Source organism: Lathamus discolor, chromosome 1 (genome assembly GCF_037157495.1).
Source record: "Lathamus discolor isolate bLatDis1 chromosome 1, bLatDis1.hap1, whole genome shotgun sequence".
Classification (NCBI taxonomy): domain Eukaryota; kingdom Metazoa; phylum Chordata; class Aves; order Psittaciformes; family Psittacidae; genus Lathamus; species Lathamus discolor.
Genome location: NC_088884.1, coordinates 22419084 through 22437344, shown reverse-complemented (window position 1 = coordinate 22437344; position 18261 = coordinate 22419084). Strand labels below are relative to the sequence as shown.

The 18261-nt window shown below is 39.2% G+C and overlaps 1 protein-coding gene across 4 annotated transcripts in view; it reads right to left on the bottom strand.

The window, feature by feature from the left end:
* The window catches only part of PLXNB2 (plexin B2), a 254236-nt gene that overhangs the window by 17777 nt on the left and 218198 nt on the right, over nt 1–18261 (bottom strand). For all 4 annotated transcript variants that reach the window (XM_065665050.1, XM_065665052.1, XM_065665057.1 and 1 more), the window contains 12 exons: nt 15077–15213; nt 14245–14412; nt 12530–12638; nt 10545–10772; nt 9892–10068; nt 9298–9437; nt 8142–8242; nt 5649–5878; nt 4623–4804; nt 3825–3891; nt 3567–3713; nt 172–328 (listed from right to left, as the gene is read on the bottom strand). In XM_065665050.1, coding sequence (XP_065521122.1) covers nt 172–328; nt 3567–3713; nt 3825–3891; nt 4623–4804; nt 5649–5878; nt 8142–8242; nt 9298–9437; nt 9892–10068; nt 10545–10772; nt 12530–12638; nt 14245–14412; nt 15077–15213 — 1843 coding nt within the window. The remainder of the gene's footprint in view (nt 1–171; nt 329–3566; nt 3714–3824; nt 3892–4622; nt 4805–5648; nt 5879–8141; nt 8243–9297; nt 9438–9891; nt 10069–10544; nt 10773–12529; nt 12639–14244; nt 14413–15076; nt 15214–18261) is intronic.

The following is an 18261-nucleotide window of genomic DNA, read 5'->3' as shown; positions in this document are numbered from 1 at the left end:
GAATTTTTAATGCCTATTAAGATTGATGCAAAATGTTGTATTTTAGCATCCAGCTGAACACACATTCAACTTTTTTTTTTTCTTAAAACAGAAAAATGCTTTTATAGACATTTCTGTGAAAAATACAAAATCGCACAACGTGTTTCACCTGCTCAACATAGTATCACCTACCGAGAACGACACTCTCAGCTTTTGGCCACTGAGAACATGGCAGATTTCGATAGACTTGGTCTATTATCTTTTCCTTTACTTGTGATATAGTATCACAGTTCAGCACTTTCACAGGTATGGAATCAGTTCCTCCATCTTGTACATATACATTTACTGTCTGAAAAACAAAAAGAAGGTACATGATGATAATGGCAAATCAGCACTGGATTACCTCTGAATCTGTTTTTCTGGGTGATTTAAATACATACAATATTTAAAATTCATTGTGCAAGGATTATAGCACAGCAGCACATATTTGCAATGGGACTATGGATCCTTTGCTATTATGCAGCCAACCAGCTATCATAAATTCCAGCTAATTCCTCCCACTATGACAAAACAGAAAAGATACAGAATAGATTTACTCATATAATAATGATATGCTATTATTATTGTGCTATTGGAAATTTATTGAAGAGGGACACACAAAAACAAAACAGCTGGATCACTAATTACATGCATCTCATACAACCTGATAACCTGAAACATAGAAAAGCACAAATAATACAGTGCCCAAATATAACAAGTCCCAAATAATCATTTGGGCTGTACTTTGCTGGACTCCTAAATATTGTGTGCTTTTGTGCTCCTTTACACTGTCTTCATGGAGCAGCTTCATTTCTCAAGTCAAGAAGACTAGGTCTATACATACGGTGATTTAACATGGCTCAGCTGATGATCAGTGACTTGTTCACCTCCCATAACTTTACCTCCTGTGACCAGCTGTTCATGAGATATATATAAATAACGCATATACGCACACACATAAATATATATAAGCACATATAAATGCCATTTATACCATCTTTGGTGTCTGATGACTTCATTTCCTGCTTACTGTTGCCACAATAACTCTAATAGCCCTAGGAAATATACCTAAGTAGTTTATACTAGTTCTAAAATATTGCTGATAGTATTGACATGGCTTTTTTTAATGTTAAAAAGAATTTCCTGAAAGGCTGTAATTTGCTAAATCTAGAGGGATTTTTTTTAAAAAAGCTTTGCTTTATAGGTGTCAGGTTTAATACAGACAAAAGCAAGTGAGAAAACAATGGCCAAGAAACCTTAGAGAAGGGGGAAAAAAACCCCAAAAGCCCCAAACCAAATAGATGTTACGAAAAGCCCCTTTTTTCACTAGCTGAATCAGTACAACAGCTCAGAGTTCTCATGGATCTTTTGCCAGTCAGGTAGCTTCAGAGCCTAGGCACATCTGAAGCATTGCAGCTCTCAGATACGCACGGTTCTGCCAACCATAACGCCTCAGTTTATCATTCCAAACCTCAGAAATACACTTGCATGGCTGGCATTTTTAAACAGCGAAGAAAGGCTACACCATACGGCAATCAAATTAAACATGATTGCACTGTCCCTTGACAGAACTCTCAAACTAATCATGAGATTTCACCTTCTTTTTCCTATTAGGTTTATGGTAATTAGACATGATTTTGTTGCTGGTTCAGTATGCAGCATGTCAGTGTAACCAGTGATGCAAAACAGATTCATCTTTTAAATAAGAACAATTAGAGAGCAGACAACTGCTCTCTACACCATACTTTCCCACCGTGTCTCACTTTCAGGCAGAAGTGAACTAATTAATTCATGCTTTAACCTATCCTGTTGTACAAATGCTCCCTAACTGTTCACAGCTACCACAACAATGTCATCATCATGCAAAAGAGCCCAATAATTTATAGCAATAGTAACCCCCTTCGTAATCTTTCATCATACTTATAAATAGACATATATCTCATCATCTTCCATGCACGCGCACATATAAAATCTCTGTTTGACAGGAGATCTGGACCAAATGCTGCTACTTTACAACATTATAATGTTTAATATTTAGCTACTACGCTTGTTGGGCCCACATGTGACTGCATACACAAATTTTCTGCTTTCACACTGCATTCATTTAGCTTAATTGCAGGCGTTGGCTTTTTTTTTTTTTTTGTGAAAAGAGGCAACTGAATAAAGAATTATTGCCATTAAGTCTTACATGATGTACAATGCAAGTAAATTTTGTTCTCCATACACAAGAGAAAATATAACCAGCATTGCCAGTCAGTGTGGTTTCTGCATGTGGCACTTTCAGCTCAGATCAGAAGATGACAACTCAACTAATCCCCAAAATATCAATTGAACCTAAAATATTTCTTCTTGCCCAGCACACCCGTTTCCTTCAGGCAGTCGAGGTCACAGCCTAGCGATTACGTGAGTCTCTTCACATCAGCCCTCCCACCAGCATCCCTTCAGAATACACAAAATGGTGGGGATTTTCAGTCAGGACTTAACAGAGCTTTTTATTAAGTTTCTCTTTCCATGCTGCAGATAGGTCACTGCATCTTTCTCAGTTGGAGACAACCACAAATGGCTCCTAACATGTCAATAAAAGTGAAATCAGAGAGGGAAAAAAATCCTGTGTTGCTCTTTGAAGGACAGTCTGTGCATCTTTGACATTCACTACGCTTTGTCCTGAAGAAAGCCAGCAAGACTGTCAGAAAGAGTAAAACTAGAATTTAAGGTCCCCAAAGAGCTAGAGAGCACGCTGCTCCAGTTTTTTAAAGACAGTGAATGCAAGTGCTGGAGTCTGGTTGGAAAAGTGGTGGAATTTTGTGGCAGTGAACAGAATGAAGTCAAAGCAGAATCTGTAATAGAAGAGAACTGAACCATGGCACTGCTCATCAGATTCAGCGGATTCCGCTTCATCCCACTTGAAGCATCTAATACAGGTCTCTATAAGTGCCTGTAGAGGCAGCTTCTGCTCATCACTGTAGGGAATTATTTCCTTAGGTGGAAATACGCCCCTTTCAATGCCAGCTGGGCTGCCCATGTTCAGGAGAGTTTGACTCACACAGGAACAAGCGCAGAAATAGGTTCATAAAGGGTTTTGGAGACTGCAGAGCCATCTCACAGGACTGTAAAGGAGCTCCTCCTGGTATACCACTAAAATGTTATTTGATACGCTGACAAGCAGCAATCACAAGGGAAAAAGACAACCTGAAGTTCAAGCGTAACATTAGCACAAGAATTCTGCAAAAATCAATTGCCAGTTAATTTAGATGGGAAAAGGGAAGGAGCCAAACACCCCAACCACTGTTCAGACAGACTGAAAATTATGGAAGAGATTTACAGAAATGCGTTCCACAGTGGCAGGACTTGGATTTAATACTTAGAAGATGCTTTAAAATTCTATTTTCCTGTTTGGAGTCTTGCTTTGGTCAAACTGTCAACAGTCCCACCTGTGACCAGAATTCCTATGCAGATCACAGCAGTCTAGAAAAGTATGTACATACTTAACACTACAGGACTTAAAAGAAAAAACAGAGCTTCTAATATATTAATCATGCTCAGCTTACCAACAGCGTGTACTCTACATCATCTCCCAGTAAGCCTGTGTCATTCAGTGTATACTTGGCTTTCTTTAGTACAGCATCCACTGGGCCTTTTTCTACCTGGTGTTTGATAGCCTTGAACAATTTATAAAGAGGCTCCCCGGCATTATCCTGTTTAAAGAAAAGGAAGTGAAATAAAGCAAACCCAAAAGATATACCCAGTGCAGCATGTTGAAGTAGTATTAATGAAAAACCCCACAGGCAACAGACTTCAGCTCTTACCTTGAGGTACTGGTATAAACAAATAGACATCCAGTTAGACAACATTCTCTCAACAACCGTTTCAGATCTGAAAAACAAAACCAACCGTTAGTGACACAGTTTTAACGAAAAACATTGCTTGCTTGAGATACAATATTTTTTCATGCTTAACTGCATGCACTCTCCTAATGCACTGATTTCCCTGTAGAGTCTTGAGAGCTTTAGGATAAGTGTTTTGTATTGCTCATCATTCTTGGCTACCTTCAGCTCATTACTGAAATACATTCTTTATGCAAAATCTTAAATTTGGTCTATGCTCTAAGAGCTAAAAATTAACCCAGTTGTGCAGTTACTGGGAAATTACCTTCAGATTACAAAGCTACAACATACGCAGAGCAAGGTCTTTTGTAATTTACTTGGGATAACAACAGGGTTAAGCAAGCCCTCACTGAATGCACAGTGAAAGCTGGTTATGTGTGCTCGTTACAGAGATGATGTGTGGTATAAATGCTAGATCATTTGGAACCAAATTAGACTAAAAGGTAAATAAAATATTTGGTATTGTGCTGTAAGGAAGGTAGATCGTTCAATAGTTTTGATGCAGATTCTATACTACAGTATCTGAATATGGAAATCTGTCGCCAGCAGTCCTGGGTGTGCTTTCCATGGCTATTCCTGGTGAGCTTGTCTTCCTAATATGCTTGGGCCAGGCTATTTCTGACTTTCATGGATAGTTGCCATTTTAATACAGTCACATTGCAAAAGAAATAGATTAACAGAAAACCAGAGAGCTACAGAAAATATGACAAACATTCAAACCTTCTTAGCATTAGCTTTGGGTTTTTGGCCACAACATACTGCTCCATCAGTTCTAAGAACAGTGTCCTCATGATGTCAGTATAGTATTCTAGTTTTCCATGTAAAGCAACTGTCAGCAAAGACGCAAAATACACTTTAGCTCGAGCAGAGAACTCCCTTTGGTTTTCCAGCGTGTGAATAAACTGGAACAGAAAACAAATGTACAGTTAAGTACAGATGATAGGTTTCTGAAGAACCTCAACATTTCTCTGCACTTGAGAAAGTTTTCAGAAGTTTGACAAAAACTGCTTATAAGAAAACATTGTCTATAATTTGGTTTTAGATACACACACAGTGTAGCGGACTAACGCAGGGTACATGCTTTAACTGAAGCCTTATCTAAAAAGGATGCTTTAATTAAATGAAAAAAGGTGTTCTGTGACAATTTTTTAAAAGACAAAATCAGCTCCCCTTTCCCCCTAAGTCCCAGTCCTTTCACATCAAATTACAAAGACAGTAATATAAGTACACCTGGGAATGCGCTCTCAGCTGCCATAAACTGTAATGCTACCATTAACTAGCTCAGCACTGGAGCCTCATTTAAAAACCGAGAAAAACTTAGAAGCCTAAATCTATATTTAGGTGTCTGACAATCAAGCTCAGTTTTTGAGAGTGAGCAATTAGAAATCTCTTCAGAGCTGCTGTGAACACTCATCAATCTGGATGAATAGGCCGCTTGAGGAGACTCTGCCTCTCGGGGACAGAGACCCAGCAGATGGCTGCCCATACGTGACTCCCGTGATGAACCACGGTGAAATCAGCATTCTCTGATCACATTTTTAAAAAAGACTAAAACAAACTTGTACCATCAGTTCTTATGCCAGATTGGGTAATATCTGTTTTCCTACAGCCACTGCAATGTTGACTAATTCCATACTACGTGACCTGGCACAGAAATATGATCTTGCCTCCCTGCCCCACTAGGAAGCTCTGGCTGTGATGCACATATCTGCAGTGGTTACGAAGCAAATCTCCTTCAGTACTCACATTAATGAGAAATGATTTGCTATTGAGGAGGTTGGAGAACTGATTCAAAGCCTGCTCCACAGTCTGCCGCCTGGCTTCGGGAATATCCAGCTTCCCTGTAATCATCACGTCTTTCTCTCCGTCTTTGGAGGGCAAGAAGAAGACTCTGTCTGTGTAGGTTTTGTAGTCCAGTACTGGAATTCCAGCTTCATTGATATCATTTGTCTGATCCTCCATCTCTATCATTAAGTCTGGAATATGCAATACATTTAAAAGGTTCATTTAAAAAAAGCCTGCAGCTTTTTTAGGCAACACAATCTCTTTGGGTATCTTTTACTGCTATTCAACACCAAAACCTCTATTTCATCTCACATTTTCTCTTCCTGTTTTTGCCAACTATCCTGTTAACTATGACCATAGCTGATCCTATGGTAACATGAGGATAAATGCCTTTCGCACAGATGGTTTCCTTGTTGCTGCCTTAATGGATGCTGGGTGAGTTCATATATACGAACGTGGGATTGTAGTGCAGAGCCAAAAAACCCCATTGCAATACTGCAATATGGGTTGGTTTGGCTTTTTTTTTCAATGCACATTCTATCCCCTCTGAGTCTAGGTAGTAATGACAGTTCTTTTAAAAGACACATAGCAATCAAGGAAAGAAAGTTTTAAAGTGTAAAGCATGCTAATTTAATTGGAAGGAAGGGGATGGCAGGGAGGAAGAAGGTTAAATGATTCATTGAAATTGATGGAAACCTTTCTGTGGGACTCAAAAGCTCCAAAGTTCTTAAAAGGGACAAGAATTAGGCAATTATCCATTGGAGCAGCTATTCTAGCTGAAGGCTTTCCAGTTACCCAATATTGCTGATTGACTAAAATACCATGTTAATTAATACAGTGACCTATTGTCTCTGCACTTTTATTGCTTTTATTCGTTCATTTACCTCTTTGTTTTACAGTATTCAGCAAAGCTGAGGGAGAAAGCATCTTGTGGTTTCCAGCTTTGCGGTATTTGTACTTCCTCACTGATGCACCTTTCCTTGCCTATCTTTGGTCCCCTGAGTTTTACACTGCACTTCGTGCTGTTGATGCTACAGTTTCACAGTATGGATCTAAAACATGTTTTGAATTCAGTGTTTATGAACTGGAATACCCCTTGGATGTGCATTTTACTTCTGCAGTGTCTGTGTTTGGTGGAGCAGAGAGGAAACTTTCAACTCAACATGCAGCAGGAGTCTAGGTCTGTACTAGGAGTGTCAGCAAGAGAAAGTCACCTTCTCCTTTCAGACACATGTATGAAGTTCCATGGAGAGGTGGTGAGATGGAGGGTTGTTAACCTTGATGAGTCCTCTCACAGTTCAAAATGCAGTTTGAAATGAAGGCTGTTTGGGAATAGTTCTCGATTCAAACATTTGTTTCTGTTTTGTGTCCAGAACCTGGAAGGAGTTGGTTTTCCAGAGAAAGCAAACTGGTACAAGAAAAGAACATCCTGTCCCAGAAATGCCAGAAAAACAAGTCTGGGAGAGGCTTCCAGCATGGCTGAAATCTTTGAGATACCCTGAGCTTCTTAAATCCATTTCAAACTCTAACCTGAAATTGTTGTTTAATTCAGTCCTGCTTTTTAGCCACTGCCAATAGGAAATAATCTATTTCTCTTTAGAAATAAAACGTGGGTTTTTTTTTTTTTTTTTTAGTAGAGATTTTTTCAACATGACCCAACGGCAAGTGTAATTCAGGTAATGAGGTGACATTTCCTGCTAATCATTTAGGCCAATATTTGCAATGTTTGCACTCAGATGCCTAATTTAAGCATTGCAATGAGTAGTTCAATGTGTAGAAATGCTGAGCCTTCACACCTCCTGCTGCCTTCCCTGGGATGATGCCTCTACGTTTACACAGAACAATTAGTTAGCTACTGAAATCAAGCTTAAGGTTTTCCCATGATAAACAGGGTGAAATGCTATTTGTTTCCTGCAAGCTTGTCAAATTAGCCCTTTGTATGCTGCTTGCTGCAAATAAATTTTGCAGCTCTGAAAACACTTTTTGATCATAGAATCATAGAATGGTTAAGGTTGGGAGGGACCTTAAAGATCATCTAGTTCCGACACCTGCCACTAGACCAGGTTGCATACAGCAATTGTACTAACGAGTAAGTACATGGTTACTTACCATAGAACATCCTTACCTCCATATCAATCACCACTCACATTAGTGGCTCTAAGTATCACCTATATGAACTAGGTTCTATTTCCCAGTTGCTAACTCTGTGCTTCTTAAAGACTATGTCCTTTAATATCTTTACCTCCCTATTTTCATATATATATATTCATATATACCTCCCAGCTTTCATATATAATTGCAAAATATCTCCTATATGTCAACGTCAGTAATCAAGACTACTAAGATCTACTAATTATTTGTTCCCTGAGGACAGCTTTTGCAAGCTAGCACCATTGCTCCGGCCCATCTTCTGATTGCCAAAAAGGACCACAGGAGTGCAAATGTCTGTCATACCTGTGAATTCCTTCTTGCACCGATCTCTCACGCTCTCCTCCAGGCCTTCAAGTTGTGATTTGATTTTTTCATACTCTCGTTCTGCTTGTTGGCTCTTGCGTCTTTATGGAATAGAGGTAAGATATTTTAAGTTACAAACTGCAACACTAAGTAATTTGCAACAGCTCTGAGTGGGGGACATTTTCCTGGTTTTGATTTCTTTTTAAACACTGGCAGCAGAAAGAGAATGGAGGAAGAGAACAGGAACAGTGGACCAAGTCTTCATTTTGTGCAAACCAACCTGGCACCACCAAGGGCCTGCTGCTTCAAAGCACACTTGGGCCAGCAACTTAATATCCAATAAGCAGTAGCTACAAATGCGTTCAATCACATATTAAGTACAGAAACTTAATTTGCATGTACTGAACAAAGACTGCTTGCAACATGTCCTGCACTGGCTCTGAGCCACCCAGGAGTATGTCTGGAGCTGAACTGGGAAGTTTGCAGGAGGTCCACAAGAATATCAATGCTGTACAGCACATACTTCAGCATTGCTTCAGCTATATTGATATGCACTGTAAGAGTGAAATCCACCCCCTCCTGAGAGACAGTATGAGGCCTTCATTACTAACTTTAAAATTGGGCTAGGTAGGTCTTAAGTGAAATAAAGACATTGTTCTGGCCTTTTGTGAAGCATGAATTTCACCATTAATCATGACATTTGTTTGTGGGTAACACTTATCTCAGCTGGATAGGCCTAAATGACCCCTTAGCCAAATCCAAATCCGTCCAGCTCAGACCTACTGTGCTGACTGAAGCAGCATAAATGGTGATGGATATGTATAAAGAATAAGTACTCCTCCTTCACAAGAGGCACTTTAGCTGCCACGTATGTGTGCAACTCAGCCTGCAATTGTGTGCTTGGCAAGCCTGGGACCAATTGTTGTGCTTATGTACAAAGGATGGACTGGGCTGACTGACACCAAGGAATTTGGTGTGCGTGAGAGGAATAAATTGGTGTTCCAGCTGTACATACATATTTCCAGCTGTAACTGACTTTCTTAACCTTGTAGCTCATAAAGAAGATGAAGATAATTTCTGTAGACTGAGATGAAAACAGCTAGGTAATACCTTGAAAACTTTCGGACAGCAAACCCACCTAATTAAAGGAACTTACCTGTAACAGATGACAGAAATGATGATGATTGCTAGCATTGGAATAAGTACCAGTGGCAAAATAAGATTCAGTGGGATGTCACTCACACGTGTATCATATTCCACCCTTCCGAGGATCCATTCCCGGAGTCCAAATTTCACCTAAGCAGGAAGCACAGACATTTGTCTCAAGAAGTGTATAGAGGCAGTGGTTCACTTCTCAGTTGCACTCTAAATTCTTAGGAATTCTCACAAATGAATTTCTAGCACAAACTGCCAAACAGAGGGAACATTTCTGAATATTTTATGTCGAATTTAGGTCACTAGCACTTTATTCCATGAACTGATTTTATTTTGCTTAGCAGAGGAAGAAAAATCCCCAGTCTGTCTTGCTACAGTTCCTATGTAATGAAGGTTGAAGGCATTTGGCAGCTTGGGACCGCTCTTTACATGTGATGTCTTCTAGACAGCAGGCAGAAGCTGGAGAAAGAAAGAACTGCAAGGAGTTTCTTCACAGTACTACAACTACTTTAAAGAACAAATTGCTTCAGTTGAAAAGCACTGTACTGTATCGGTGTCACACATGGTATTAAATTCTATTGAAAAGGTAACTTACAATGAATTCAGGAAGGTTATTGATTGTATCTCTCTTCTGTCGTTTCTTTGGTTGAGGCTGTACTTCTGGTGGCTCACAATATAAGTCTGTTTCAGTTAGTGTTTTTATGTTGCAAGGCTCGTCTCCCACAAAAGCCTGTGCCTCATCTATTGTCATGGCTTTGTTCAGGTTACTGCCCTAGACAGAAAATACAAGACTAAATCATCATTGCAAAGTCTTCATGACAGGAAGCCCTGAGTTGCAGGTTTGCATTTGGATCATTTTTAGCAGCAGATGTGATTAGCACTGCAGTGTACAGAAGAGTAGAGTGGTTGGGAATTATGCAATTCCTCTCTTTTCCTTCCTGGAGCGAGAAGAGATGTTCCCTCCAGTCCTTGGGAGCTCTATGGCAGAAGGCATTTCCAAATGCCAGGCTCAGCAGGAGGGAGCATCCTTGGGAAACCCTAAGTATTGCTAAAAGATAGCAACTCTCTCTGAGAAGGGTAGAGGGAAGGAAAGAGGAACTGATGATCAACATCTAACAGAGCTAAGGGACTCTACCAAGCATTTTGGGTATGGTACCAAACAGCTGTTAAGAATTCAAGAAAAGAAGGATAAATTCTATAAACACCTCAAGGACAGAACGAGTAACCACCATCTCTTGACAAGTTTACCTTTGCATTAATAAGTTTGTTGACTTGTTTCTTGATGCCATCTGTGAAGTTTTCAAAGGTCGGGTCTGCAACATAGGCAAAGGAGTGGCTCTCATTTTTTACAACCAAATGATAATGATCCATTAGAATAATAGTGGTGATGTTATAGTTTTCTGGGTCTTCCAGTATTGGTGGGGAAGAAAAAACCACCGTGGTTTCATTGAGTCTTTTCACAAGCTTTCCTTCAAACTGTAAGAAACAAGAAGAACATGCACATTTTAGAGTCTGACTCATACATGTACATAACTAATGATAACCTTAGACTGTAGAAATAAAACAACTAGATTCATATCTTCACCATACAGCAGAAATAACACAGTACGAGGTATTTTCTGTAAATAAAATGAAACAAATTCATTGATGGATATAAATTATTGATTCATTATGTTCTATGCCTGCAGAAAAAGCTTAGGCTATGGATCAGTTTCCACTGCCTCCAAATTCTGTGGCTCTGTAGCATATTGGGTTGGTATCGTTAAATTGCTCTAAGATTGAGGGTTAACATGACAGCTTTAATCCAGATCATCTTTTGTGCCATGAAGTATCTCAGATAGATTCTTTTCTACTGTCATTGTAAAATACCTCGCTGAAATTCAATACAATTACTAAGTGAATTTCAGAATAAAATTTACCAATTGTCAACCAACTACTCAAGGTAACAACAACTCAGTTAACCTGTCCTGCACCCCCAATTCACTGAATCATACAATCATAGAATAGTTAGGGTTGGAAAGGACCTTAAGATCATCCAGTTCCAACCCCCTGCCATGGGCAGGGACACCTCACACTAAACCATCCCACCCAAATTACAGAAATGTTTTTATCTTAAAAACTCCTTCAAGTCATTCAGTAACATCAACCATGGCCAACAACACTAATAGGAACCCTCAACATTTCTTCTATCTTGACATTGCTGTGTAAAGTGGAAGCAAAACAAAATAATAGAGAAGTTTCTAGTCTGAACCATGAATGTGTGCAGTATGTAATGCTAACTTAAGCTAATATGCTGAGATGATACTGAGCATACATAAGAAGGGGGATAAGAAATGTTGATAAACACTGACAAGACTGCTAAATAGCCTTTAAGATTGTCTTAGGAGTTAAGGTTATCAAGATAATATCATGTAGTTTATGGCCTAAGAAACATAGTTTTCTTCTTAAAATTCTTTAAGGGTAGGGTTCTGATGGACTCAAATCCAGCTGGCTTTGGTATACTCTTGAAGCTGAATCATGCATATAATGCAATACATGCATTATATGGATCATAAGACAGTCTTAAATTGAAAAGCAAGCCTTAGAAAAAGTATTTTTATTTTCTTAATGGAAGATCACTTTTAAGTCCTCAATCATTGCATTAAACAGTGGTCTTCATTAAAAGAGTGGGAAACTGATAATGTCAGTTCTTAACATGAGATGCAAGAAGGGTTCTTTCTTTTTATGCTATTTTTCACAACTGTTTGTGAGCATCCTATAGGTGGAATATACATGAAGTAAGAGAGAGAAGACATGGCTCTTTGAGGCGTGAGAAAATAAAAGCCAATGACTGTGTAAAGCTGAGTACTCAGCATTATCTGGATTTGGGTCCTGTTTCAGGTAAATCTCTAAAGTTTGCATGGAAGAAGAAAGAGAAAGACACAAAAACTTAACCACTTTCCAATTCCAAAATACATGCACTTCACCACTCAAAGCTTAATTCTTTTATCCTTATTCATACTGAATTAAAATAATTTTAAAGCAGAAGACTGCAAGGTGCATGTAAATGTAAGTCAAGATGGTATGAGTGGGCTCTTCTCCCACGGAAACCCTGAACAGACCCAGAAATCTGTTTAAACCGTATTCCACTCCAAGCCCAGTGGAGTCCAGTGGGCGAACTTAAATGCATTTTTCAACAGACTATGTGTTATGCATCTAATGTGATGCCTTTGTGAGGAAAGAATGAAAATTACCCTTTTGAGATTCATTTTCCCTGCTTCTGGACGCTCTGCATACACCACCAATGAGAAACTCTGGATGAGCTCAAAACCCGTCCCAGTTACTGTAATATTTCTTCCTCCACTGAAAGGCAGAATTAAAAGAGAAGTCAAGTCATTGGTAAATTACCACTAACAGTATTTTATCCTGCATTGCTACTACTTCCACTGGAAGCACCTGTATAATGCCTGTAAGACAATTAGATATCCTACAAAAGGGATTTCTGCTACAACTATAGATGGCTGCAGCATTTATAAGCAGTGATGTCAACTTCAAACTCATTTTAAAACAGCAGAATAAAAAAAGGTACAAATCGCATTGCCAGTGTTTGTGGGTTTTGACTGTTGCCTGTCTTCCTGCACTTTACTTCTCCAATGTTTTTGTTAAAATCACTCCACCTACCACACACACAGAGACAAAGGTGAGAGTTTATTTTCCACAGGTCTGCAGGCACCAGGCTTCTCTACTTCCTTTCATTTGCAACACATTGTTTAAAAAATAATGCATTTGCATTAGAAGAAGAATGCATGCAAGTGGCCAGTGGGAGTTAAAGTCATCAAAGTAACATGAATTAAGAGGGATAGCAATCCTCAAAGCAATCCATTAAAGTAAGCTTCAGTTTATATAGAGGGGAAAAAAAAAAAAAAAAAGAAGTATTTTAAACCCCGTGAAGTAAATCACTATTGATCTACCAAAAAGCCCTCCAGGCCTCAAACCCACCCAAACCAAAAATTAAAGGCAAATATTAAAACCAAATCCTATTGGGCATAAGTGACCACTCAACATTCACGGAGGCAGGTACCTATTTCTCCAAGAGCAGTGACAGCCAATTTTACTTTTAATGCCCTGTTTGTATGGTCATGATGTTCTTTTTACTGAAAGAAAGCAGAAACATCATGATCTCTCTCTTTCAACTCTGCCCCATTAAGAGACCAGAATACTAGGAAACAGCAGAGATCAGTGTGAATCCAGGTCACCAGTTCGTCCCTGTATCAGTCACAGAATGACTTCCATAACCAGAGGTATGCTACAAGGACTTTTATACAAATGATTTGCCATACTGCTACAAATATAAGAGTGGTGCACACTTCTTTGGTTTCACAGTTAGTACTGGGTGAGCTTTCTTCCAGAAGGAACAGTTACCAGATGGGGTGTTAGTGAGTACCGCCGTAGAAGAGAGCATACCTTTTAAAAGCATTATTGAACTCTGATCTAAATTTCCTAAAAAGATACTTTTTTTCCTCATGGGACAAAGAGGTGACAAGCCATAATTTTCCTCTGTTCCCAGCATACTTATTAAAAGCTGAATAGAAGAACTGTTAGAAACCTTTTCATTAGAAACCTTTTATATATGTTATCCTATGGGATAAGGATTTGTAAGTAACACAAAGATCATGTTGTCTGACATCAAGCTGAAATGCTTTGAATCTCTTTCTTTGAGGCATCTTCATTTAAAAGAAGCTCATTACTTTTTCTGGTTTCAGGATTTACCTTTGAAGTGCGGATTAAAGTTCAAAGGTAAACAGAATGCCTTTAAACATCAGTTGTGGTTAAGATCACAAACTCTACATATCTAAATGTGTGTATGGCTAGAATACAGGAGTTTTTATTTCAAACAGTTCTACATGTTTATTACATATTTCACATTTTAACCCAATTGTAAATGAAGTTATGACAAACGTTTCGTTACCTGCTGAAGCTATTTACTGGCAGGAACTTGGTGACAGTGGGATTCTCACAGTAAGAAAACTGCTGTGGTACAGTACTTAATGTGCCCCCATAGTTCATTGTGACTGGAACAATTTCAACCTTGCTATTAGGTCCTGTAATGCAAACGATCTCATCTCCAAATTCAGTGCTAGATTGGAAAAGAAAAAGAAGAGGAAACATCTTCAGTTACTTACGTTACCATCTGTAACATGATTTGTAATCTTTACTGTGGTGCACCAAAAGCAACGAAACCTGGGCTCTACTTTTGCTAGGCTCTGAGTAGTTACAAGAGGAGACAACACTTTCCTCAGATCAGTTAGGGTCTTTAAAAAAAGATGTAGGATATGAAAAGGAATAGTGTACAAACACAAGAGCAATGCAATGTCAGCACATTTCATGTGACTCCTTTTCTCTTTTGAGGGGGAAAGGGGAGAAAGAAAGCCAGCAATCAATAAAAGGAAAAAGAAATGAGAGGAACAAGCCAAGGGGCACTAGAAGATTAAGATTTTATATGGAACCACTGAGGAGCTGCTGAACGAAAGCACAGTTGGGTTTGGAGCAGCCATTCAAGCAGAGAAAGCCAAAACTGGAAAAACCTTTGGATATCCAAGTTCTCCCACTTTAGTTGTTTATTTGGTGCTTCTCCCAGCTGAAGCCTCTGAGTGAGTTTCTGAAGGTTATGTGCAGAGCCCCATTGCATGGGATGAGTCATGAAGAGATAGACAATGGATATGTTGAATTTCTAAAGGCCAGAAAAGGTTGGTGCTTTGTTAGAATACAGCTCTGTATTGTCATTTACTCAGGGTACATACACATTACAAGGCTGGCTACCAACTGAAACTTTAACATCCTTCTTGGAACCAGTGGCCAGGTTTGTACCAGTGATGGTAAGTGTTGTTCCACCTGCTTGTGGTCCACTTTGAGGTCTTATTTGAGACGGATGAGGTTCCTGCAAAGAGAAGATGGTCATACCAACGAAGACAATGAAAATAAAATTTACACCAGTATTAACTGGTATAATAGCTAAATCACTACCTGAAAAATCATAAAACGAAAATAATAATGGACAAGTCTTCTAAAATAAAACAAAATGTTCCATTGTTCAAGCTTAAGGAAGATGTAACAGATTATGGGAATGTATTTATATTTTTCCCATACTGTATTCTACATATATGAATTCATATAAAGGGTTTTATATGAATTTCAACTCCCTATTTACAAAATGTAGAGTTAGCTGCCATTAGGCTTGTGAGAGCTTTGTGTTGGATTTCCTGTCTTCATATTTATTTTAAGATTTTTCTTTCTTTTGTCTGATTCTACCTTCACCTTTCCTCACCCTTCCTTATATTCAGCGTCAGCTACAGAAGAGACAGAGCAAGGTTTTCAAAACTTGTACCGAACAGAAAGAATATTAAGATTCCCTTTATCTTGTAAGGCTCTTAATTGCAGTACAATTGTTATCCTATTCTTAAGCAATGAGCTTGCAAAGAATGACAATCTGAAAATGCAAAACTTTTCTTTATGCGCTTAGAACCTTGGAGCAGATTTCTGAAGACCAATTGAAACAAGCAGACATGCTTCAAAATTGTTATGAAATTTGTTTGATATTTAAATTTCTCAAATAAGTTCCCTCCTTTTGTTCTCAATTTAGTCTTTGTTTCCGTGATTGTATTCCGGGAGCTATGACAAATAACATAAAATAACAGTGAGGGCTTTTCTTTTAATTGCTTCATCACTATCCCTGTTTCCAGTTGAGAAAAGCATCTTTATTCAGAGCAACACTGAAGCTACTGAATCAAGAGGCTGACCGAAGCCGTGCGAGATGGGTTACCAGTTGGCTCCATGGCCCGGCCATGCCAGCAGACGTGCCACAGCCCTCGCACTGGGGGGGTGGCTGCTGTGCATGCAGGCACAAGGTGGTCCCAACGCAGGTGGCTGCCACATGTGACACACACACAGGTAGGATGCCAGGTCCAAGCACGTGGCAGGGGCACTGCTATGAAGGACCCTGTATTTGCTATAGTATACCAGCTCAGCAGCTTAGGGAGGCTGTGAATAGGTAATGCTTTTTCTGATGTATAACTGTGCTTCCTCATCCATATTCAAACATAAGCTTTCCTTAAATGAGTCAAATAAGCAATACCAATCTCATGTATTGTAAATGACATCTGCTTTCCTTCTCGTTGTGCATAATCTTGCGAAAACGGTTGACTGATAAAGTCCAGGCTTGTGGCTATTTGGTATGAAGCATATGCAAATAAAGGAACAGCAAACAATTTTAAAAGCTACCCTTGCTGATGGTTTCCCTGATCACCATCGGACTGCACTGATCTCCCACTCTGAGGAGGAAAAACTGTGTTCAGAAACAGAGAGCAAAAAGCCCACACCTTACTAGTTATGCAGCAAAACCCCCTTCCCCCATGTTGTTTTGCTCAGGCACAGACTGCCATCTCTGTGACAGCTTACAGCTACATAGCTGAGGGCCCAGGAATGGCAAGGAGGAGTGGGACTGATGTGCAGTTCAGCTCAAAGCTCAGTGAGCCATTGACAGGTTTTTAACAAACAGCAGGAATCCGTAAAAATGCATCCAATTGACCTCATGGTTACTTTACAAATTTGTTTTATTGAAGCACAGATTTTACGGAAACACGGAGAACTCGTACTTGCTGTGCCTATTTTAGACTTTCACATCTGAGCAACTTCCCTCCGAAGGAATGCATCATGGTTCAGCACACTTCACAAATCCACAATGACAACTGTAATTTGCTCTCGAGTCATTGAGCTTTAGGAATACGCTCTAACACTAATTGGGTGTCAATTGCTTTTCTTCCCTGAGAGAAATCTGTTTGTAAACCCTTCAATCCTCAAGATCTACGTTGCTGGAGCATATGACTGCTCTCGTATGCTAACCTTTGATTTCATTTTATTTAATACATCACTCAGGTTACAAGATTTTATGTAAGGAAGAGACTCAAAGTCATTTTAAAGCATTTTTTTAAGCAAAAAGGAGGATTGATTCAATATAAAAGAGTTGACTAAAACTTGCTCACTTATGTCTATGCAACCCTGTCTGCGCATGCTCATCTTTGGATTTAATTGCTTGGTCATTTAAGCTAAACTGAAATAAGTCACATCAGGGTAAGTAAGAAGTTTTGAGGGGGGTAGTTTTAAAACTCACACTTGAAGTTTAAATTAACACAAGTCTAGACATGCCCTTCAGAGAAAAACTCCTTTGTGCTTTTTTGTAACACATTTTGTTGCTAAAAAATTTACAGTCAAATTTCACATAAAATACACAGCCAATGAATAGTTCATAAAAATGAATCAAATACGTTAATACCACATGGACAGAAACCCATACATTTTAACAACTTCAAATTAAATCTTAATTCTTATAAACTGTTCAGGACCTCTGTATCACCCACAGTAGAACCCCACAGTAACAATTAGCTGCATAACATGCCTGGGATAGCTTTCAGAGGAAAATATCCCCCAAGAACCGTGAAAGAATGAGAACAGACAAATTCAGCATTGCTGGACCTCAGAAACACTACTAAAATTTGTAGCCTTTCCTCTAAAAACTCCCTCCACTTTAAGCATAGCCTCTAAGGACAGACGTGGGACGGAAAGGACCAAGAAAAAGTTCTGAAGCACCACTGTTTCTTTATGTGAAATAATTGCCCCGTTAGATCTCTGCTGGGTTATCCGATGGGTAACTGGCAGGGCGACAACTGGCTCTCTTGCTAACAACCAGTAAATATCAGCGGAGCCATGAACTTGAAGCTGAGCTGTTCAGCACCATTTTCTGTGAGGGACCTTTCAGTGATGGCCTCCTTTTGCCTCCTTAGGAACAGGGATGTACAGGTAACCAAAGAGAGAAGTTATCTCTGACTAACATAGCTGCAAGGCGAAATAGAAACAAGTACCTGTTCTGTTTTTCTCAGAAACTGCTTTTTTTCCTAGCAAGACTCCAACTTGGCTGGAGTTTAAAGCCCAG